This window comes from Sceloporus occidentalis, unplaced genomic scaffold (assembly GCF_023333645.1).
Source record: "Sceloporus occidentalis isolate IW3139 unplaced genomic scaffold, rSceOcc1.0.p SCAF_9, whole genome shotgun sequence".
Lineage (NCBI taxonomy): Eukaryota > Metazoa > Chordata > Lepidosauria > Squamata > Phrynosomatidae > Sceloporus > Sceloporus occidentalis.
Window position 1 is genome coordinate 6,974,481 of NW_028316989.1, and position 24,404 is coordinate 6,998,884.

The 24,404-nt window shown below is 41.3% G+C and overlaps 1 protein-coding gene across 3 annotated transcripts; it reads left to right on the top strand.

Annotated features, from left to right (window-relative positions):
* Positions 1–4,809: 4,809 nt before the first annotated feature.
* RAB11FIP1 (RAB11 family interacting protein 1) lies at positions 4,810–23,875 on the top strand. 3 transcript variants are annotated; one of them, XM_089537514.1, is made up of 6 exons: positions 4,810–5,311; positions 11,877–12,331; positions 12,707–13,547; positions 15,315–17,249; positions 18,641–18,746; positions 19,904–23,875. In XM_089537514.1, exons 1-6 carry the CDS (start codon positions 4,893–4,895, stop codon positions 20,120–20,122), a joined length of 3,975 nt encoding a protein of 1,324 aa, XP_089393640.1. In that variant the 5' UTR covers positions 4,810–4,892; the 3' UTR covers positions 20,123–23,875. The 3 variants fall into 3 exon arrangements, with proteins under 3 accessions (XP_089393640.1, XP_089393642.1, XP_089393641.1); XM_089537515.1 differs by lacking the exon at positions 4,810–5,311 and adding an exon at positions 11,315–11,394; XM_089537516.1 differs by lacking the exon at positions 15,315–17,249.
* The last annotated feature ends 529 nt before the right edge of the window (positions 23,876–24,404 follow it).

Consider the following 24,404-nt stretch of genomic DNA (forward strand, 5'->3'; position numbering starts at 1 on the left):
GTTAGTCTTGCGCCAGCACAATTCAGTTTTTTGGCTGTTGCAGAAGAGCTTGTGAGCAGTGCCTTCCCCAGACATACATTCATTTTTGTTGTGGGAGCATAAGGGGATCAGCAAAGATGCGTCCAGCTATTTTCCTGGAGCTTGATGAACTGCAAGGACGTCATCTACAACTATGGTACTCAAAGTGGAGACCCCTGAACCAGACCTGGAGACCTAGCCATTGGCTGCTGATCCCTGGTGACTTTCTGGGAAATAAAGAAATGATTGCAGCCAATGGACACATATGGCACTGGAAAAACAATAAGCAGAGATGTAGCTATGTGAGACACATATGACTCCCTATGCAGGATCTCAGCTGTTGTATTTGTAATGTATTGATCTGGTCTGCTCACTGGGTCAGCTTCTACAACAAGTTAGAACATAATTCCATACACACCAACTGTCCCAGTTTGGCAGGGATAGCCCCAGTTAATCCTCTGAGTTAATCCTAGATCCCTTAATAGACCACAAGCTGAACATGAGCTAGCAATGTGATGCGGCAACTAAAAAAAGCCAGTATGATCCTGGCCTGCATCAATAGTAGTGTCTAGATTGAGGGAAGTAATAGTACCACTCTATTCTGCTTTGGTCAGGAACGCATCTGAAATACTATGTCCAGTTCTCGGCACCACAATTCAAGAAGGCTATGGACAAGCAAGAGCATGTCCAGAAGAGAGCAACCAAAATGGTGAAAGGCCTGGAAACCATGCCCTATGAAAAGCAGCAGAGGGAGCTGGGTATGTTTAGCATGAAGAGAAGGTTAAGAGGTGACATGATAACCATGTTTCAATATTTGAAGGGATGTCATATTGTCGATGGAGCAAGCTTGTTTTCTGCTGCTCCAGAACCTAGGACACAAGCAATGGATTCAAACTGCAGGAATGGAGATTCCAGCTAAATATTAGGAAGATCTTCTTGACGGTAAGAGCTGTTCTACAGTGGGATATGCTGCCTTGGAGAGTGGCGGAATCTCCTTCTTTGGAGGTTTTTAAACAGAGGCTGGATGGCCATCTGTCAGGGATGCTTTGATTTAGATTTCCTGCATGGCAGAATAGGGTTGGACTGGATGGTCCTTGCGGTCTCTTCCAACTCTATGATTCTATGCTTTGACGCCATCCTGCATGGCAAAATGGGGTTGGACTGGATAGCCCTTGGGTCTTTTCCAATTGTATGGTCCTCTGCTGTTTTTAAAATATCCCAGATTCTCTCTCCTTGTTCACTTTCCTTCTTCATTTTAAGCATACTTCAATTTCTGGAAAACAAAATACAACACTGTTTTGCACTCAAGTTAATCCAGCAAAGCGGGGGAAAAGAGGTGGAATCTTGCATTTAACACTACATAAATTCCATGGTTTCTCTGCTTAAAACAGAAGTTTTGTGTGCTTTTCCTTGTTGATAGCATTTGCCTTTTGTTGCCTGGCTACATCATTTTAGACATCTGTGCAAGTTCCAAGGTCCCGTGATGAGAGTTCCCTTTAACTGTCGCGGCTCAGTCTGGGATCTGTAGCTTTGCGAAATATTTTGCCTTCTCTGTCAAAGAGCTTGTGCCGCAACAAACTGCGAAGCTCAGGAGTCCATAGGATGGAGCCATGGCAGTCAAAGTAGTGTCAAACTGTATTAATTCTGCAGCATGGCAGGAGATTTTGTGTGAAGTCTCATAGTCTGCTTAAATTCTAGCACTTGGAATAAGGAGGAAAGCGTAGAGGGTTTGTATTTTAAACAGACTCGAACTCTACGTTCTTGGATTCAAAGTTTACCCTCCAACAACTTTCCTATGGCTTTATCTACCCAAAAACGAAATGTATATCTCAGTATTAGCGACCCAGAGGAAGAAATTCCACTTCGCCGAAGAATGTGCTGCGTCAAGCTTTGTGCCCTGCTGTGTCTGTCTTGCAACACAAAGAACTGAAGAGAGACAGGTCTAAAAACCAAAAGGAATTCAACTGAAAAAACAGATTAGGCATAAAAACAAGTAAAAAGAAATGGGGCGGTGATGGTATTGCTTTAATAAGGTCTATCTTGGCAACAACCAGCATGGTTTAGTCACAATACTTGACACTCTTCTAGTGTGTTGGTTTACAACTCCTATCATCCTCAACCACAAGACCAATGGATTTGATGCATTACCAGGAGCTATAGTCAAACATGTGTAGTATATGTTTATGAAAGCTGCTAATCCATGATCGCTGGTTGTGCTTTTAATTCAACTGTATTTGTTTTATTTGGATTCATTCTATTTGTAATTTGTATTTCATCGTTGCTGCTTACCTTGAAGGCCTTTGGGGATTGTTTCGTATGCCTTCAAGTGTTTTCAAGTGATCATGGGGCTTCCTTGGCACGATTTGTTCAGAGGGGGTTTGCCATTGCCTTCTTCTGAGGCAGAGAGAGTGTGACTGCGTCTGAGCGTTGCAAGCCTTTGAAGCTCCATGGGCTTCTTCTTCATCAGGCAAGATGTTACAAACCTAACAGGAGGGGGAAAAACAACACAATTGGAGATGTTAGTCGGATGCCAGCATGTTCCAGTCCTTAGTAAAGATGGTATGCTGGGGAGGATATATTTTATGCAAGCAGGCTCCTCTTCCTTCTGGCCATGCGACAACAGGGAGATTTAAATGTAAAGTCCATTTGCATCTCAACATTTTTACTAAGAAAACGCCTTTACTAAGGACCAAAACAGCATGAAAGCTGTGTATGAGTAATATCGGAAGTATTTATATACTGTTCAAAGTTCTAAAACAAACCAAGTGTTGTTGGACTTATACTGTCCTTAAAATGCATCAAATGAGAACTCGGGTCCTCTGAGAAAACACTAATTACAGGAACTGAGTTCTCCTCCGATGTCTTTTAGGGACAATATAGGTCCAACAACGCTTGGTTTGTGACGTTTTACCTCAACACAAACTTTTCCTGATGAAAAAGCATGAAAGGGAAATTGAGAAATTCAGGGGATATACTTAAAAAAAAAAATGACAATACCTGCCTATAAGGAAACCATATTTGCCCATAGAAAACCACTGGAGAATACTTGCCCATAGGGAATCCTTGGGGAATACTTCCCCATAGAGAATCATTGGGGATTACATGCCCATAGGGAATTATTGGCCATAGGGAATCGTGGGGAACATTTGGCCATAGGGAATCGTGGGGAACATTTGGCCATAGGGAATCGTGGGGAACATTTGGCCATAGGGAATCGTGGGGAACATTTGGCCATAGGGAATCGTGGGGAACATTTGGCCATAGGGAATCGTGGGGAACATTTGGCCATAGGGAATCGTGGGGAACATTTGGCCATAGGGAATCGTGGGGAACATTTGGCCATAGGGAATCGTGGGGAACATTTGGCCATAGGGAATCGTGGGGAACATTTGGCCATAGGGAATCGTGGGGAACATTTGGCCATAGGGAATCGTGGGGAACATTTGGCCATAGGGAATCGTGGGGAACATTTGGCCATAGGGAATCGTGGGGAACATTTGGCCATAGGGAATCGTGGGGAACATTTGGCCATAGGGAATCGTGGGGAACATTTGGCCATAGGGAATCGTGGGGAACATTTGGCCATAGGGAATCGTGGGGAACATTTGGCCATAGGGAATCGTGGGGAACATTTGGCCATAGGGAATCGTGGGGAACATTTGGCCATAGGGAATCGTGGGGAACATTTGGCCATAGGGAATCGTGGGGAACATTTGGCCATAGGGAATCGTGGGGAACATTTGGCCATAGGGAATCGTGGGGAACATTTGGCCATAGGGAATCGTGGGGAACATTTGGCCATAGGGAATCGTGGGGAACATTTGGCCATAGGGAATCGTGGGGAATATTTGGCCATAGGGAATCGTGGGGAACATTTGGCCATAGGGAATCGTGGGGAACATTTGGCCATAGGGAATCGTGGGGAACATTTGGCCATAGGGAATCGTGGGGAATATTTGGCCATAGGGAATCGTGGGGAACATTTGGCCATAGGGAATCGTGGGGAACATTTGGCCATAGGGAATCGTGGGGAATATTTGGCCATAGGGAATCGTGGGGAATATTTGGCCATAGGGAATCGTGGGGAACATTTGGCCATAGGGAATCGTGGGGAACATTTGGCCATAGGGAATCGTGGGGAATATTTGGCCATAGGGAATCGTGGGGAATATTTGGCCATAGGGAATCATGGGGAACATTTGGCCATAGGGAATCGTGGGGAATATTTGGCCATAGGGAATCGTGGGGAACATTTGGCCATAGGGAATCGTGGGGAATATTTGGCCATAGGGAATCGTGGGGAATATTTGGCCATAGGGAATCGTGGGGAATATTTGGCCATAGGGAATCGTGGGGAATATTTGGCCATAGGGAATCGTGGGGAATATTTGGCCATAGGGAATCGTGGGGAACATTTGGCCATAGGGAATCATGGGGATTAAATCCACACACTTTCTATGGCTAAGTAATCCCCATGGTACTCTATGGACAAGTAATCCCCATGTTTCCCTATATTCCCCATGCTTCCCTATAGGCAAGCATTCTCCAGTGGTTCTCTATGGGCAAGTAATCTCCATAATATACAAATATAAACATAAACAAAAACAAACATAAACATAAAGGTATCCCTGTTTATTGGAGGTGGCCCTGAAAACAACAGCTTGGCTCCAGCTACAGGCCCCGCCCACTCTGGGATGCCTCCTTAGCTCCGCCCCCTTGAGGCGACAAAGTCTCGCGAGATCTGAGAAGGAGGCGGCGCGGCTGTGGTTTAGGCCCCGCCCCTTCCGGTGTTGTTGCTAGGCGTCGGGATGGGCTCTTCTCCTTCTGCTTTTCCTCCTCGTCTTTAGTCCGAAGGGAAGCAGGAAGGAGGCGCCATGTCCGCGCCCGGCTCCCCGTCGTCCCCCGGCCCCCGCTGGGCGCCGACCCACGTCCAAGTGACGGTGCTCCAGGCGCGGGGCCTGCGCTCCAAGGCGAAAGGCGGAGGCAATGGAGGCGGCGGCGGCAGCAGCGACGCGTACGCGGTGATGGCGCTGGGCAAGGAGAAGTTCGCCACCTCGGTCTCGGAGCGCTGCCTGGGGGCCCCCGTCTGGAGGGAGGAGGCCACCTTCGAGCTGCCGCCGCCGCCCAGGAGGGGCCTGGCGGGGCTGGCCGACGGAGCCGGGAGCCTGCCCACCACGGCCCTGCTCCAGCTGACCGTCTTCCACAGAGCCCTCCTCGGCCTCGACAAGTTCCTGGGCCGCGCAGAGGTCAGCCTGGCCGAGATCCAGGCCGAAGGAGGACGGAGGAGCAAACGGTGAGACAGGGACCCGGCAGGGAGCCAGGGAGGGAGCCTCCAGGGGAGGGGGTTGCTGATGCTGTTGCGCTTGTAGTTGTTGCTGCTCTTGTTTGTTTTAATCCTTATTGAAACATAATAAAAACAAGCTGTCCTCACACCAAAGGCAACAAAACAAAACAGACAACAAGAACAAGCACATCTCACACAATCACAAAACACAACACATACCTGACTGTTATGGATAGCTCTACATCAAACACACACACAGCTCCAGGGCTCCAAAACAGACCATCATTAGCCCTCATTACTCAGCCCTTCCAGCTTATTATGAACTGGAAGGAATCTCTGTACATCTGCAAAGAAGGGTCTTCCGTTGAAATACCTTCTTGTTGTCGGTGGTCTTGTTGCTGCCATGAAGCCATGGCAGTTAAAGTGGGATCATCATGCTATAATTGTGTATTATTATGATTATTATTATGATGCTTTATTTATATAGCGCTGTACATACAAACAGTAAAGCAGATAAAGCAGTGCGAAAGAGCTCTGCTCTCTGTGTGCGAAAAGGAAAAAGAGAAGAGACCCACGAGATCAAATTTAGAGACCTGAGATACATCAAATCTGGATGGTTTGAAATGTTTTTGTTTTACTTGCAGAGAACTGAATTAATCTATGCATTTCGTTTCACATGTGGAGATTGTTTGGGGTGAAAGGTTTGAACCTCTTCCTTACGGTCCAAGAACCGTATCCCTGTTCTTTCCATGTCGCTTCTGCCTCCGGTACCAAACTGTCCATTGAGGAAGTAATGTCTGGGAAGGCATCTCCTCTGTTGACTGAGTCAAGCAGTCTGAAATACAATGGTAATATAGTTAGTCACTCAGGCGCAACGTCTTTTGGACTGAATCCTTCCCCAGAGGAAGGTCTGAATAACCAGTTTCGGGTGTTTGCTCTTCCGTTGTCACAAAAACAATAATTTAAAGGTCTGTTCAAAAGGCGGTTCTCCTAGGTGGCTTTTATTTTCCGTCTTGTGCACCTGTCGCTCTCCTTCCTTCCTTCCTTCCTTCCTTCCTTTTTCCTTGTGTCCCAGGTTGTAGATATACATACCTGGAGAATATTCATCCAAGAACATAATATATGGCCCCATACAGACAGGCCAAAATAAAGCCACTTCGGGTCGCTTTGGAGGCATGTTCTTTAAATGATGCATGTGTTCTAAGAGGCTGGATGCCACACCAAAGCCATGCTCCAGTACTAAGGACTGGAGCACAGCTTTGGCACAGCTTCTGGCCTCTTAGGATGCATGCATCATTTAAACAGCGTATCTCCAAGCGGCTTTATTTTGGCCTGTCTGTATGGGGCCATATGTTAAGGGACTTCCAACTGACAGAAAGGGAGTCGCATGCTTTAGAGGCAGTGTCCCCACATATGTTTTAAACTAGAGGTGTATAAGACAAAGCGCATGTCAAAGAGCAAGAGGGCATCAATGAACTCTGACAGAAATTGTCAGTGTATGCTATATTTCAGAGAAAGGAACTTGCAAAACCAGCTGTGAGTATTCCTTGTCAAAGAAAACCCTATGAAAGCATGGGGTTGCCATGGGCTTACAGGTGGCTAGAAGGCATGCGCATATACAGTACATACGCATTATGCTTAGAAATAAGATGTCGAAATCCAGTGCACAAATGCTTTTTACATTGCAGAGCTTTCTGGTTCCTGAATGTGTGGTTTGGACGTAGATGGCAAAGTAAGGAGAGAATCTAGCAGAAACTGGCTGGTTCTGTATTAGTTCAACTAGGTTAAGCCTATTCAAACAATTGCAGAGCGAGTCAACATGCGGATACACTTAGTGGTTTCAATGGGTTTTTTCTAGTTAGGACTGAAATAGGATTTAGGTCATTGATAGTTCCAGGTGAAATTTGGCAGAATCTGGAGTTTATCTGCCTTCAGAATCAGGCACCAGTTTCTTGAGAGAACATGTATTTATAGATTGGAGTACTAATATCACCTGTAGCTTGACTATTAGTATTTCCAGAACAGGGAAATGAGTAGATAAATATTACATATATACGTGGAGGGATAAAGTAAGAGTACTAAAGTGCTTGACACTTGGTCTCCTCCCTTATTATTACTATGTATTACCATTATTACTATATATCTTTCTCCCGCCTTTCTCCAAGTATAGGGACTCAAGGCAGCTACCAACCAGTTTAAAACAGAACAAATTAAAAACAACCCAAAAGCATTACACAGTATAAATATAGAATTAAACAGTTTAAAAGTTTAAAATGTTACGTTAAAATATTAAATGTATTTGAAACTATATACACACTTCCCAAATTAATTCAAAACTGAGGCTGGCTGTCAGAAATGAGCCCATAATCCATTCAAATGTATTGCAATTGTAATTTAGTCAAGTGAAACTGCTCAAAAGTGCTTCTCTGGTGCTGACCAACACACTTTCCTTCCCTGTATTGTCAGATAAACTGTGGTCTGTAGGCAGCTCTGATCAAAACTGTTAACAGTAGTTTGTATCTGTGGAAGGTTTAACAAGGTGTGAATCTCGGTTTCTGGGAAACCCACTGATAACATCTTTGGCTTTGTACATCATACAAATAGGTGTGTACTAAGCGCAAAGGGAATAGCACTCCTAAACTCAGGTTGGGTGTTCTTTTCTTTAGGAAGGTTGTTCAGTGTGATATTGGGGCAGATAGAGAGGTACTGTGTTCAGATTTTACAGGTGAATGTGAAAGGATGCCTCTGCCCCTACGAAGAAGTCCTTTTATTTTGTGATATAAAGTCATTTGAATACCTCCAATTCAGAATGTTTCAAAGTGTGAGTTTCAGTTGTCAAGGGCATGTTCCTTGCTTCCTCTGTTTAATCTGCCTCACAATAAAGGTCATTTTGTCAGTGGGTGTGTACATGAATGTGTTAAGAGAGACATAATTAGAAGTAGGGAGGTGGATAGGAAGTGGAAAAGAGCACTCCCAGTTGACAGCTTCTTCGCTAAAGTGATAAACACGGATCTTGAATTTCAGGGGATATGAGCTGTAAAGGGGACCTTTTTTAAAAAGGGCTTTCCCTAAATTATCAGAGTCTTTACATGTACACTCTTGTGGCTTTGACTTTTGCGGCTTTGATTATTTGTGGATTTTGTTAATATGTTCTCTCTAGGAATATCTATGTACTCCAGGACAACTCTGATCACCTTTAACCAAAGGTTGCACTGAAGGACCTAGAGAGAACACTCCAGCACAATCCTATGGTCAATGTCTGGCAGATGTTGAGCACAGAGTTGCACTGGAGGACCTAGAGATTCCTAGAGAGGGGTTCTCTCAGGTTAAAACATAGTGTATTTGTTATTTGTGGTTTTTCCACATTCACTGGGTCCTGTGCCCTTAACCCGAGCAAATGTGGGGGGACAAGAGTACATTCTTGGCACTATTTACAACAGCCCTGGTGAAGGAGGATTGCTACACTTTAATATGAATGAGAGCAGCAAGAAGAGACTAGGTGTCCCAGGTTTATATGTATTCCTATGGAAAACATTGGGCAGAAACACTTAACACCTGCATCCAAAACACACTGCAGAAATAATCCAGTTTGAGATCGGTTGAACTGCCCTGGCTCAATGCTGGGGAATTCTGGGGACTGTAGTTTTGTGAGACATTTAGCCTTCTCTGTCAGAGAGCTCTGGTGCCACAATAAACTACAATTCCCAGGATTCCCTAGCACTGAGCCAGGGCAGTTCATGTGGCTTGAAACTGGATCATTTGTGCAGTGTGCTTTGGACTGTTTATGTTTTTGTTTTTCACTCACCATTACAATTGACTAAACAGTTGATCCTAATTCTTAAAATGCAAAGCTTCTTTTTAAAATGTGGCAAGAGCAAGATGTCAGCCCTTTCTATCACAGAGGAGGCAATGCCTGTTTTAAGATGATGCCTTCTGATGTTGAAGGGAGGAATGCTAAAAAAGGTTAAAATTTAGAAAAAGAGTCTGGCATGTTAGATGTATATTTGTGGCTGCAATAAACCATAACACTACATGTCAAATTAATTTTCAGATCTTAGTAATAAGTGATGGTTATTGACCAGGGTCCAGCCAAGTAAAGGCATACAAGACACACTATGTTTTATTTAAGAAATAGTGACACATAGTACAATTGTGAAATTGTAGTAACAGGAGAAAAATAGTTTAACCTTTACTAACTCCAGTAGTCAAACCAATTCATGGTTATTCAAATTAAAGCAGATCGCACAGGCATCAGCATTTTACAATAGTGTTTGTATGCACATATGCAACTTTGTTCTTAGCTGCCTGTTCCAGGTTAAGGAAAGTGACAGCAAGAAGGTCTTCAACTAAACTCATATCCTAATTTTTAAAATATGAGTCATAATTTATGATGAGACCATTATTTATAAAGGACTCTCCTTTACAAGTGTGTATTAGTGTAAAACAAATGGTATCTCTGTTATTCAGGAAATTTGAACTATTTGACATAACAGGTCTGGCAAGCTTACCAAATTTGCCTTGGGGGCTTGCATGGTTTACACAGCCTTGATAAGTATGCAAAGTATTTTGAAGTACATTTTCTTTTCTTAACTCTTTCTTGTTCGGATAAGTAGCAGGGTTCAGATTCTAAGCGCCCATCTTATTTTACAAGTAGAAATTAGAGACAGAACCCAGCAGTGGATTTCCAGTGTCAGAGTCATAGGTTCCAGCAAAATCCCCCCTTCCCACTGTAGCCCCTCCATAACTTTCCAAAGCTGACTCAGTGGCTAGAAAGACTTTCAGAACTGGTTTCAGGTGGCAAGGAGGGCTAGAGCAGGGAGAGGAGAGGAAGGAAATACTGTAGTTCTGTGTAATCCACCAGCAAAGCATCAGTTTAGTCCAGAGGCTACAAGTTTTAATTGATCATATTGTTACAAGGGACCAAATACAAATCTTTAATTGGACTGCCTAAGGAAAACATGTAGTTCAAACTGGTTGATATTTTCTCCTCCGAAAGTGGCAGTATTTGGAATTTGAAATTTCTAGTTGATGGGAGGGTGAGAGACAGTGTTGCATAGTAGTTTGAGAGTTGGGCTATGACTCTGGAGACTAGAGTTCGATTCCCAGCTCGGCCAAGAAACCCATTGGGTGACCTTAGGCAAGTCACATGCTCTCAACCTCAGGAGAAGAGAATGACAGATCTCCTCTAAACAAATCTTTCCCAGAAAACTCCAATATAGGGTCGCCATATGTTGGAAACAACTTGAAGGCAACAACAAGAAGAACAGATGTACTAGCTGAGGATATTAAAAGAATTGCATGATAAATGTTGATTTATAAATAAAACACACTTACCTCACTTTTCAGTGGAACTACATGTATAGGGGATGGTTTCTGATATCATCTGCTCCCTGATAAGACAGAATGTTATGTATGGAGAATGTCAACAGAACGAGGATGTTCTCAGCCTTGGAGAATTCACCTGTAAATCTGCAGTGATGCAGTCCAGGAATAATTTTATCATTTCTGTTCTAATGAAGAATTTGTGAAATGATAGATTGTAAGCCAATGTGATGTGGTGGTTGTTGAGTTGGGAATTGGACTATGACTCTGGAGACCAGGGTTCAAATCCCCACTGAGCCATGAAACCCACAGGGTGACATTGGGCAAGTCTCACTCTTTCTGCCTCAAAGGATGGCAATGGCAGCCTCCCTCTGAAAGAAACTTGCAAGGAAAATTCTGTGATACGGTCACCATAAGTCAGAAAGGACTTGAAGGGACACAACAACAAGTTGAGAGAGAAGGTAGAAAATTGCTTTATTTCTTTCTGCTGCTTTTTCTACTCCTCATTCTACTCCTTAGTTTCCTTTTCTAGTCTGATGGGTAAACTGTAAGGCATGCAGCTTTTTGAAAATACAGCAGTTCTTTACATTTCAGGGAGAAGGTGCATGTTTTTATAGCTTCATGTTTCTGCTCTAAAATCTATTCCTAGTAATGACTTTCTCTTTTCTCTCTTTCTAGTTCTTATTTATGCTCTCCTGTTTCCTGCTCCATTCAAGACTATCCTACAGTGCTTCTCTTGGTTCTTGTTGTGGCTGAGAGGGAGCAAAAAGGTTAGACAAACTAAGGGGACATGAGTTTTAGGCTTCAGCTCAAAAATAGCCTGTTTCCCCCCCAATAATTCCTTGACTTTTATCCTGTTGCCTTAAGGTTATACTTGTATATGGAGAAGTAAGCCCTTGTCATGTTCATGGGGGAGGTCGCATAGGATTTATGAGTATTTTGGGACTGTATGCCCCCCTCCTAAACAGAATCATGTAGTAAAATACAGGAATAAATGACATTGTAGAAGCACTTCTTTCTGGTCATCTAGGAAGTTTTCCTTCGCATTTATTTATAATAGGTTTGTAACTGTTTTTTTTTCCTTTCTTTCTTTCTTTTTTGCCCGATAACATCAGAAGCAGTACACATGTCTGTTAATTCACTTAAATGGACAACTGATATCTCTTAAATTAAAAATGGCAAAACGTTTAGTTGAAGTTAATTTTCCCAGGTGCCTAATGGTAAATTTGAACTCCTTCTTGTTCATTTACAGATGGTACAAGCTTCATTCCAAGCCAGGAAAGAAGGAAAAAGAGAGGGGTGAAATTGAGGTGGATATCCAGTTCATGAGGAGCAACATGACAGCCAGCATGTTTGATCTCTCCATGAAGGACAAGTCCCGGACTCCATTTGGCAAGCTGAAAGACAAACTAAAGGGGAAACGTGGTAATGGACTACCAGACACAGCTTCCGCAATTATTCCTGGCATTAGCCACTCTCCAGCTGACAGTGAGGAGGAATCAAATGAGAAAGAGAAGAAAAAATCAAAGTTCAAGACACTGTTCTCCAAGCCTGGCTTGCAGAAGAACAACCTCTCCCAGTCTATGTCTGTGCTACCTGCTCTTAAACCAGTATCAGAGAGGGTTCGACTTAGACCCAGTGACTTTCAGTCAGAGTGGGGTGATGACGATGATGACGACGATGACACGTTGACCCCAGTCTCAGAGAGTGAGTATTTTCTTTTGCTAAAAGAAGCAATCTCTTTAAATTTTACTGATTTTAAACTCTTTAATGGAATGCTGCATATTCAATTTTTTAAAGAAATTATTAATATACTCTGTTTATGTTTAATACTGCACTTCCCATATCTTGATACAATTGCTTAGGAGTTATGAGCAAAACAGAAATGCCTTCATTATCATGAGTGTAATAATTGTCATTGGGTAAGAACAAATCTGTCTAAAACAATGGCTAGGTATTAGCAACAGTATGAAGTGTTGCTGAGATTCATCAGTTGATTTAGGCAAATATTTCTGGGCTGCGCTTTCATAATTCTAGTGCTGATTTCATCATTCTGATACTAATTTCACTTTATCTTTTCAGAACCTTCTACAAATAGAACAGAAGCTAATTTGCTTTATCCACCATCTGACATGGCTCATAAGAGAGCAAGTAGTGCAGATAGTAAACAATTAAACCAAATGGCTGGTAGCAATACCAAGAAGGAGTCACATTCTCTGTTTGGAGGCCTGAAGTCCAAAAGTGATCCAGCTTCTCGATCCAATGTGTGTATCAATGGCAGCCACGTTTACATGGAATCAAAAAGTGATACCCTTCCCAAAGACAGCACTCCATCTTCCCCTTCATCTCAAATATCTCAGAGAAAACGGCTCTTTCTGTCCCAGGAGAACCTATCTTTTGAACCCAGTAAAGAACCTGAGAGCACTGGAAGATTGCCCCCTGACAAAGTCCCACCTGGATCTTCCTCACTGGAGTCATTTAAGGCCATGACACTGCCATCATACAAACTGCTTAGTGGGGAGGATTTGCTTGAAAGCCACACTCCCACTCCTCCAGTTACTTCAGATATTCCGAAAGAAATCAAAGAGAACAAAAAACAGGATAACAAGAAACCTGGCTTGCTCTCTCTTGTGACAGGAAAAAAAGAAGCTAAAATCAGTGAGGAGGGGGAGGATAGTTCTGATACCTCTCTAAAGGTGAAAGAAGTAAAACGTAATGAAAAAGACTTGACAAAGAAAGAGACAAATCCTTTTGAAGTCCCTGTGGATCACAAAAGAGGACATGGTCCACAGAAAAGCAATGGAGCAGATGTCTCAAATACAAAGGCATCCCTGAACCCTTTTAATGAAGGCATGGAAGAAGAGCAACTAGGAAAAAAACCATTTGCTGTGAAACCATCTCAGACCAATCCTGTCAAACCCAGGTTAGTTTTGACACATACACCAGACTTTTATTATGAATAACAATTCCGACAGTCCCCTACTATTGGTCATGCTAAATGTGGCTGATGCAAGTCGTAGGCCAACACAACTGAAGGGCCAGAAGTTTTCCATCACTGCTTTAGCCTTTTGCTACCTGTTGGGTTTCACTACATCAGATTAGAAAATAATCACTTGTCTGAACTGTGTTGAGAATGACCTCTGGGTGCAACTGGTTCTACCTGTTTGTGTTCAGTTGTCTAGTACTTCTGCAAATGACATGTGAGGATTTAACCTCTATCTCCGTAAAAGGAGAGAGAAACGGCAATATATGCATGCTTCACCCTGAACATTTCATGCACTTTTTGTGTATTCTTCTGGGGTGAGGGGAGGGGACCGAGTCTCTCATGCCTCTGCCGAATAGACCCTGTCTGACAGAACCTGTCAATATAGGGAGATTGATAGAAAGGAAAGCATATGGTAGCTCTCTTGTTTTCTCTGCAGGCTAAGTACAGCAGAATGGGTTCTTACCACTTTCTGTGCCTGCCAGTTTCTGCTAAGGAGAAGGGGAGGTATAGAGGACTGGTCCATCTAGATCAGGGGTAGGCAACCTGCGGCCCGCGGGCCGGATGCGGCCCGGCGAGGCCTTGGGACCGGTCCCAGCCCAGTCCTGCCGCCGATTGCCGCCGGGGCCTTTGGGGGCGATTGTCTATAGAAGCCTCAGAAACATGCATTTATTTTAACATTTTTTAAAAAATCAGCAAATTTTTTCATGTGTCCTCCATTTTTTATTTTAAAAGTGCCCTCAATTTGAAAATTTTGTCCTACATTTGTCCCAGTTTATTTATTTATTTATTTAATTTTTTTTCTAAAAAAATATTTAATTTTTTTTTTCCTTCGGCCCCCCAGTTGTCTGAAGGACAGCTACCCGGCCCCCGGCTCAAAAGGGTTGCCTACCCCTGATCTAGATTTATAGACATTTGCTGGACCAAAAAATGTAATTTAGCTATCCAGTTGCTTCTCAGTTTGAGATTGTGGAGCTGAGCTCATGTTCAGTGTTTGTAGTCCTCCCAAACTTAAAGCCTTTCCCCCCATTGGAAGCAGAAAGGGAATAACTGTGTTTAATGCTGTAATGTGAAAAAACAGCCGATAAAATAAAGGCAGTAGTCTTGTCTTCCTGAATTTGAGGAAAATGTAGTTGCAAGAGCAGAGGTGATAGTGGTGTGGGAATGCTTGGGGCAAATGATGTCCAGACAGATGATTCCCGAGCCCATGATAATTTGCTAGCCTTTCTTACATTACACATTACTTGAAAAGGGGATCTTCAGTGTGGTTCATTTGTTCATTGGTAAGGTGCTAAAATAATGAGACTTCAATATGATGGTGACTTTGATTGATTGTTTACATTTAAAACTGCTTATGTATGAAAACTCCTGCATGTTGTAACTCGCTTTCCCTTCATTACAGTCTAACATTTGAAACAGTTGAAATAACTTTCTCTCAGCAGGGATTGGGTTTTTTTTTTAAATTTAATTCCTTGAGAATAGATTTTACATTCTCAAATGTTTTTCTTTGACTGCTTTCCCTGTTAAAATTTGTTGCTGTTAAAACATATGCACAGAGTGAGTTTGGTTGGTTTACTAAGATCTCCATATGTGTACTCTGTACCTTTCTATCATTTGGGCTTATTAAACTTGTCTCCAGGATGTTTCTGCCTGTCTCACATTGCATCTGCAACTGACATGCAGGTTTTATTTTGTCCCTTTTTACAGATTGGGCGTGTCTTCAGAGGATGAAACCAAAGCCACTTTGACTTTTCCTTTATCTCCTCCTGATTCTTCATTCTATCCTTTCTTTCACTCTAATAATGAGAACAACCCTTTTACCTCTAAAGAGAAAGCAGAGCAGAAAAGTCAGGACTCTGATAGGTTTGTTAGTGATTTGACAAATCTTTCTGCAGAGCATAACAGTAATCCTTTCACTACGGCATGGGAACAGCAATCTAAAGAACAAGATTCTGATTCACCTGCAGTTTATGGCAAAGAAAACAACCCCTTTTCTCCTCAGTGGGGACAAGAATCCCAGACAGAGGATTCTGAAGACAATGCTAGGTTCCCCTTTTATTTCCAACATCCTTCTGTAACTCCAGTTCTTGATTCACATCCTTTTCCTTCTCAGCTTTCTAATGTAAATAACCCTCTGATATCTGAGCAGGGAAAGGACTCTGAAAGCTTGAACAGTGCTTCTGCATCCTCCACTTCTCCCTCTCTAATTCCAAAGCTTTATGATTCCAAGCTTCTTCATGTTGTGCCTTCAGAGGGGCCTCAGAATGAAAGTGAGACTAATCTAACAGATCCTGTATCCAGTTCTCTTCAATCTATCTCTAACACTGCATGCTTTTATGACCAAGTTGAAATGATACCAAAGACTCAAGCTGATGAGAAAGTGGACATAGTTCCCCCACTTAAAGAAAACAGTGCAAGAAAGAAGAAGTCAGTAAAATTTGACCTCAGTAAGCCAAAAGAGAATTTTGTAGTGAGTAGTGGTGATGAAATGTCAGATGAAGATCAAATTGAGAGATGGTCTGATGATGAGAATGATGATGTGCTAAAATCTAGTGAAAGGGATAGGAGACAAGGACTTGAACTTAATGTAGAGCTTGATGTAGAGCCTGGTGCTTTTCTATCCCAAGATGGGAGAATAAATTCTGCTCATAATAGTGGGAATGCTTTAGAAAATGAAACTAAATCCAGTTCTTTGTTTAACATAGAACCACCAGTCCCAGTTCCAAGAGTCCTTGTGTCTAAAGAAACCAACATGTCAAAGACTGAGTCTAGTAGCAACTCTCCCTCTGTGCCTCCAAAGCCAGCACCAAGAAGTGCTCTGAAACAAAAAGACATATTCCATCCTCAAATCAACGTTTCAGAGCTGGGTGATGTACCTGTTTTTAAAGCGTTGTCATCAGATAATTCAGTCTCCAGTGAAAAGTTAGCCAGTGCTAGTTCATTAACAACTTCAGTTTTGACAGTATTTCCATTTACAAGAGATGACAGCAGTATGAATCCTGATCAAAGCATTAATCAACCTGACCATGTAATAAACACACAAGCTTTTATTTTATTTACTGGAGAGCCAAATTTAAAAGCCCCTGCTCTTCCCGTTATTCCAGAAGTAGGCTCAGATGATGAACAGCTGAGTCATTATCACCAGAATACTGAAAAGATGGTGGCTTGTGAAGACTCACCAAGGAGTGGGAATGATTTCAGAGAGAGAGAGCTAGCATCAGATGCAAAGGCTACTGGTGAGGCACAAGCTGTGTCATTTCTTGTGAAAGCAAATGGTCCAGATGATGCTTTAAAACCCAATGAGTCATTGGTCAGTCCTTCAGCAGTAACACTTCAGAATGCAAGGGGACTGGAACAGAGGGACAATAGTGTTAAGGAAAATAGGCAGCATGATTGTCCTGAGTTCTCCAGTAAGTCTGTTCCTCTTTCCAGTTCTTCTCAGTCTTACTCTGTCAGTTCTTTCCAGTCTGATGGTCTTGGCTGTAATGACACAGAATCTCTGGAAACAGCTACAACAGAGGGCTTGGATGCCAAAGTGGAGATATCTGGCCAGAAGAAGCAGCTTCAGGCATGGGTTTCACCCTCTGAAACACATCCCAATCAAACTCCACAGAATGGTCGAACATATCCTCCTAAGATCAGGTGAGAAGAATTGGGGAGCTAATAAGAAAGAATCAGAATGTCATAAGTGACTTTGGTTGTCCTTCATCTCACTTCTTACAATAAAGTGTGAGGCTTGGGTAGTCCAAAATCTACGTTGCCTGTTAATTTAGAACAACTTTCAAAGACGATTTAGTGTGATGTGGTGATCAGATCATCAGGTTTTGCTTAGGGAGATTTGGGTTTTAAGTCCTCACTAAGCCATGAAACTCACTGGGCTACTTTGAGCCAGTCATACTTCTCAGCCTAACCTGCCTCATACATCTTTCTCAGAATCATGGTGAATTAATACATTTGGAGAAAGTTGTATTTTGAAAAACAGTTAGACAACAATCAGGCTTAATTTCAACAGTGATAAATGTCAGAGAATAGTAAGATATTCCAGTACTTTCTGAGTTTTTATGTTTTTATTTTTTATTATCAATCATATTAAAATACAAATTGGTTCCTTGGCTTTTCTAGCATAGTAAGTAACAACGGACTACTTATTTGTTGAAAATTTGTTCTTAATTACAAACTTTAAATGTACTGTAATTTCCTGTGGCCCAACTATTTTAACAGCTACAGGTGTAAATAAATGTATTTTCCAAAGTTCTGAATTTAATCTTCACTAAAGAATGTTAGCTATATGCTAATTTAATTGGTGTCATAAGTTATCTTGGGTCCTGGATTGGGGAAAGATAGGATATACAGTCAGCCCTTGCTATCCGTGGACTTGGCATCTGCAGATTCAGTCATCCATGGTCTGCAAGCCCATGCCCCCAATGGTGGCGCATGCACATGGCCGTGCCATCATTGGGGACAGCCCCTGTTGTCCTGTGGTAGCACATGCATGTGGCCACACCACCATTAAGTTCTGTTGTCCCCAGTGGTGGTGTGGCTGTGTGCACAGGACAACAGGGTCTGTCCCTAATGGCAGTACAGCTACGTGCACATGCCACCATTGGGGATAATGTAGGTTTGAACATCTGCAGATTTGAACATCTATGGGGGTCCAGAACGGTTTTCCATGGATACCTAGGGCTGACTGTAAATTTGTGTGTGTGTGTCCATTTCAAAAACCTGCTGAACACTTGGATAACTAAAACTACAGTTAGCCAGCTTTATCTATTTCACTTTAAAGAAAACAAAGTTGGTGTGCATAGATTGCTGGAATAAGATTTAGGAGTATCCTGATCTGAGAGCCAGCGTGAAAAAGTGGTTAAACCAACTTTAGCCTTAGCTTTGCTTTGACAGAATGCAATAAGTTGAACATGTTCTTTTAATGACTTAGTTTCTTTAAGAAAGCACTCATGTGTGCACAATCAGAAGCTGAATTGTACAAAATTGCTTAATTATGCTGCTGATTGAACTAAATGGACTGTCTCTTTCAGACTTCTTCCTGTAAAGCCAATGAATGGTACGACAAGCAAACCACCAGCAAAAGCTTCGAACATTGCTACTAAGATTGTGGATAAACAGAATGAAGTCAATCTAAAGGTATATGACCTAATATTTGGAAATTTAATTGGGCATTCTTTTTCTTCTCTTTTTTCTTTTCTCCCTTTCTTCTATACCTTTTATTTGAATTTCAGCATGAGCAATCTATATAAACAAAGAGGAAAAAGAAATACGTTTATCTAATACACGGTATTGTTCTGCCACTCCCCTTATATATATTTTTTATAAATCTTTATATTTTTGGACCATGTGGGTATTATGCCCAAAATGTTGGGCCCAGCTGATCATGTACTTTTTACAGGCTCATCTTCTGTCTTTAGTTTCAGAAGCCATTTATACACTATTTAAATTACATGGTTATTGTCTTTAAAGATAAACTTACACCCCCTTGACAGTGTTGTCAGATCGTGTCTGGACTGTACAGGGCAGTGCTCATCTCTCTTTCTAAGTCAAAGAGCCAGCACTGTCAAAGACTAGTCCATGATCATGTGGCCAGCATGACTGCACAGAACGCTGCTACCTTCCCACCAAAGTGGTACCTAATTATCTACTTACACTTTTATGTGCTTTCAAACAGCTAGGATGGCAGAAGCTGGGACTAGTGATGGAAGTTCATTCCATCATATGGCACTTGGACCTTGAACTTGCAGTCGTCAGAGTCAGCCTCTTAACCACTGAGCCACTGTATCATTACACAACTCTAAAAAAAGCCTTTTTTTCCTCTAACCTCTGTGGCTGCATTTCTCTTGTCTTGATTAAATCTGTCCTTAAGTTGCATATAAGCAAACCAATTAAAATCTTAGCCTTCTTTAATTGGGTATTCTGAAACTGATCAAGGGAGATCTTCTATGTATTATTTTTTTTTAAAACAGGAAACTGAAATAAATTTGTGGGTGGGAGTTGTATTGGCTCAGAACTTGGCATGCTCTCCATAAGGCTTTGGCATGCAAGATTTTTATGCAGATGCAGAAGCATTGTCTTCATAGCCTATAAAAGTATTTACTGCTAGATACTGAAATTCCTGGTTTTGTTAATATTTAATAAGGTTCAGCAGTTGTTCAGGATTTATGTCTTCATTCAAACATAATTCCTGGGATTCTTCAGCAGGCCCTGAAACCAAAATGCCTTCTTTCTGATCCCTTGAGGCCACCCTTGTGTACCAAATGGCTAATCTTTTTTATTCTTCTTTACTGAAGAAGTATGATCCTTCAGATCCTGCCTATGCTTATGCTCAGTTAACTCATGATGAGCTGATCCAGCTGGTCTTGAAGCAGAAAGATGCGATTGCAAAGCGAGATCTCCAGGTGAGAGAACTGGAAGACTACATAGATAATTTGCTTGTCAGAGTCATGGAGGAAACGCCTAACATTCTTCGGGTTCAAGCCTACACAAACAAGAAAGCTGGAAAGATGTGAAAAGGCAATTCTTACTGGAAAAGAACTTCTTTTGCTTCAAGTAGAGTGTATTGTTTAAATAATGATTGCTTGTACCAAAAACAAATGGGGGCTGCTCTTCTCTTAGGCTAAAGATAGTGACTTGCCTTGTCTTGGAGACCAGTTAATGAATCCGTATAATCCAAAATGACAATCATATTATGCAAGCAAAAACGGTCTCATATGTTTGTACACTGTATATATTTTGCTGCTCAATCAAGGTTAAAAGCCTTTGATTCTGGTACTGTGGAAGGAGGTGTGGGCCAGTTTTCAGCTGTGAATTAGGTTTGTAACCGGGACATTTTAAAGGGCTTTTGTTTTAAATTGGGTACTTTTTCTGTGGTTTTCAAACCCAAGCTTTTGACTTGACTTTTTGAAGGGTATTTTAAGTATTAGGCTAATATAAGCATTCATATTCTAGAGATACCTAATTAGAGACACACAAATCATCATGAAGTGCCTTATTTTGATAAGGTTCTGGAAAATAAGGAACCTAGGTGCCCTTTCAATACTTAAACCAGCACAAGTCAGTGAAAGTTTTGCTGCACTACTCCATTGACTTAAGGATTGTTTAAGTCAATCCTCTAACAATTTTCTAACCCATTTGTCCAGCTGCAGTTGTTTCAAATTCTGTGGTTGCTCCTGTTCATAAAGCTAAAGTGAAACATCTTTCGCTAAGGTATGTAAGAAGTTCAGGTGGAGTTCTGAGTATACTCATCTGCCTTCAAAACTCATTTACTTTTCTTTCAGTTTATCATAAGTCACTTTATTTAGAAAAGTTTCAATATAGGCCTTCAGTTTGCATACACTCCAATGCTGATTATTTCTGATTGAGGTGAAAGTCATTCTGGAAACTGAAATTTAACCAGGGCTTGGAACCTAGTAGTATGTTGGTGTCCTTGTATTGCTTATGTGAAGATTCTTAGCAGTCTACCATCTTGCTCCCCAGCTAAACTGGACACCTTCCTCATAGACATGAAAGGAGAGTTTTCAGTTCTTTCTAGGCTGCTATAATTGTTACAAACTGTGGCTGCTCTGCACCTGCATTATCCTTCTATAACTTAATGCCCTTAAGGAAGCTAAAGACCAAATTGGGAAGAGACATCATTTATATAACATATGAAATAGGTTGGACTTTCTTCTTATTTCAGTTATTAAAAGATTATTTATACTATGTATTATAAAGTTGTGGGCAGAATCTAGGTAAAATACAGCTTTTAAAAATTTCATTGACTTCCTAAATAGATTATTAAGGGGATGTGCAAACCGGCCTTAAAGGCCGTCTTGGGGCGGAGTCGGGGCATGGTGTCCACATGACATGTCACGGTGTGACAACATGCGCCACTCCACATGGTGCGTGGCGTCACAGTGCTCCTCTGGCACTGTGTCCGCATGACACAGCGCTGAAGGGGTGCCAAAAAGCCATGGCTATCGTGCCCTTTGCAGGGTGCAACAGGAACCACTTTTTGAGGCTCCTTTTTGCACCCCACAAAGGCCAGATTGGGGCAGTGGCGTGTTGCTGCCGTGACCCCGATCTGGCTGTAAAAAGAGACATCTGGAAGCCACCCCTTTGGGGCTATCTGCACAGCCCCTTAGTTTTCTTTCAAGAAATACCAGAATGAACAGTGTACCTAATTTGTCCTGATGTTTTGCTGGGTTGTGCTCTGCAGTAAAGAACAAGTAGTTTAAATTCAGTGAGATTTTATGATGAATCAAATGGGGAAACCAGCATGTGTTTTTGTTTCTGCTTTGCCCTTTCTTTTTTGGACCAGACATTGCTCCATTGCCTGGATTGATTGTCCACAAGTCATAGTTTTTAGTATGTTTCATGATCAAAACAAAGCTTCCTTTATTGTTATTAAATGTTGAGTGAAATCTATTATTTCGTATAATACAGAATATTAATGTTAAATTGTGTATTAATTGAATAGACTATAGAAAATGTAAATAATACAAAGGCTTTTTGTTAACCTAGGGCAGTAGTGGAAATGGGGAGCTTATAGTTGATCCTCATGACTTCTCTGTTTATACAAGTAGTTGTTCACTCACAAAAATGGTGCAGTTTAATACCATAATACTGCTTTTGGTGCCCCCATCCTGGAACAACTGGAAAGCCCTGAAAATTGACCAGAGGTGATGAGACATGATTTACAGTTCTTGAAAATGATGGAAGTGGGGCCCCAGAGGAGTTGGAAAGGGTCCTCCCCGTCTCTGGATGCCCACTCCCAAGTTAGAGCTTAGCTCTGTACACTTCAGTTTCCATCCAGTTATATCCACAAACTAATGTGCATTAGCTTATACAGTCAGTTAAAGCTTAAAAATTTAAAACCTTTTTTAAACTATAATTTTGACTTCCAGAAGATAGGATGCAGATGCTCCAACAACAGTTAGAATGTTGTTAGTCTTTGATGAGTTTTTAAACTGTAATTTTTACTATAGCTATTATTTCTTCCTTCCCTATGCACTTTAAAAGAGGGATGAGGTTTTCATTGAATATCTTCAGCCCTGTCATTGCGTTCAGTCGTAACACTGGATTATAAGCTTGTCAGCTCAAATCAGAGATCTTGATGTTTCCTGAATGGTGCACTGTTAATCGATCTTGGTACTGTATAATCTTACTTGTGATCACCAAAGAACAGGAATAGCTTAAGCATTCTCCAAAGAGAGGTGCTGTTCATATTACTTGCCACTATGCAATCATAGCCTAACTATTTATATTAGGGTTTTGATGTAAAGTTAAGCCATGTCTTTGAACATACAGCTCTGAGTGTAGGGTTATACAGTATTTCCTCTTCTTGCCCTGAATGGAGTGTGATGTTTGTTCAATTGACTTGTCCATCTCTTCTCTTCTAATGAAATCCACTGACCAAGGCATTTTGCCTCGGTTGTATGTAGGTTAGAACTAGAACAATGATTCCAGATGTTTGCAAGGAGAGAAACAGTCAGTTTAAGGATTGTGCAAAGGCACATTTTGCATGTAATGGCAACATTTTCTAAAACCACCCATAACACTGAAATAGATCAAAATTATGTTTAAAGTTTCATTTTAAATATCTTCAATGTTTCTCTTAAGTTCTACTGGAGCCATGGCTGCTAATATTGGGAGAAGATATTTTATGAAAGGGGCCATACTGGAAATCATATGTCTAGTAGGCATAATTTGCTTTGGATATTTGCTTTAACAGAGCAATTCCAGTGAATGGTTCTTTTGCAACAAGGGGAATTGTACTTTTAAAATCAGCTGTACACTCTCAAAATGACATTGGCCAACAATAATAGGGGATTGCACTGGAAAACATCTTAGTAGGTTGTTGAAAGCATGTTAGTTCATAACTTGCCTTAAATTCCCAGTGACCACGGCGGTTAGTAAACAACTTGTCACATTGGGCTACATGCAGAGCAAGCTTCTATTGGGCCAAAATGCCAGTATGCTCTTTCATACAAATATTTCAATTATATAGTACTTGATAAGATTTGAGCAACAAACAGCAAGGATTGTGCCTTCTAATCAGTGACTTATCAGTACCTATTAATTAACATCTGGACATAGAAATGCTAAGTGTGTTGTCAAGGGCAAGGATACACAACTCACTTCCTCTTGTTACATTAATTTGCTCAGTGCTTAATATTGAAGGATTGGAATGTGTGTTATATTTTCTGCCTCATTATTCTTGGTACGTTTTATACAAAGACTTTCAGCCTGATGAAATATTAAAATAAAGTTATTTAAACCTGTGTGCATACTTGTACTTACTACATGTTTTCATGAACATAAATTTTGATCATTTAAAGATTTGTTAGGTCAGAGAAAATCTTTGTAGAAGGAGAACTGAAAAAGCAGTTTACGTAACATAAGCTTTTGCTAGAAAATTGTCCTGTGTATTAAGCCTGATAATAGTCCCTTAACTAATGGATGTAGCATGTGGACAGTAGACACTGTTTAAGGTTTTGAGAATCATCAGCATGGAAGGAACCTAAAAGCAATCTTAGTTTGATCAGTGTTTTTATATTTTCCTCTGTTATCACTTTACCCATGCTTGAAAAGGGTGTGAAGCTGCATCATAGGTATTGTTTTCTCCCTATGTATGGTAAAATCAAATGCTACTACTGACAGCAATTGGAAGTATAGGAAATGACGTGAAGGTACACAACAACAAACCTAGATTCCATGAATGATGACATTTGATTCCTTCCAAAATTAGTGGGACTGAAGATGTTATGACTAACTTGCCTCATTTATATTAATTGGAAACAACTTCAATTA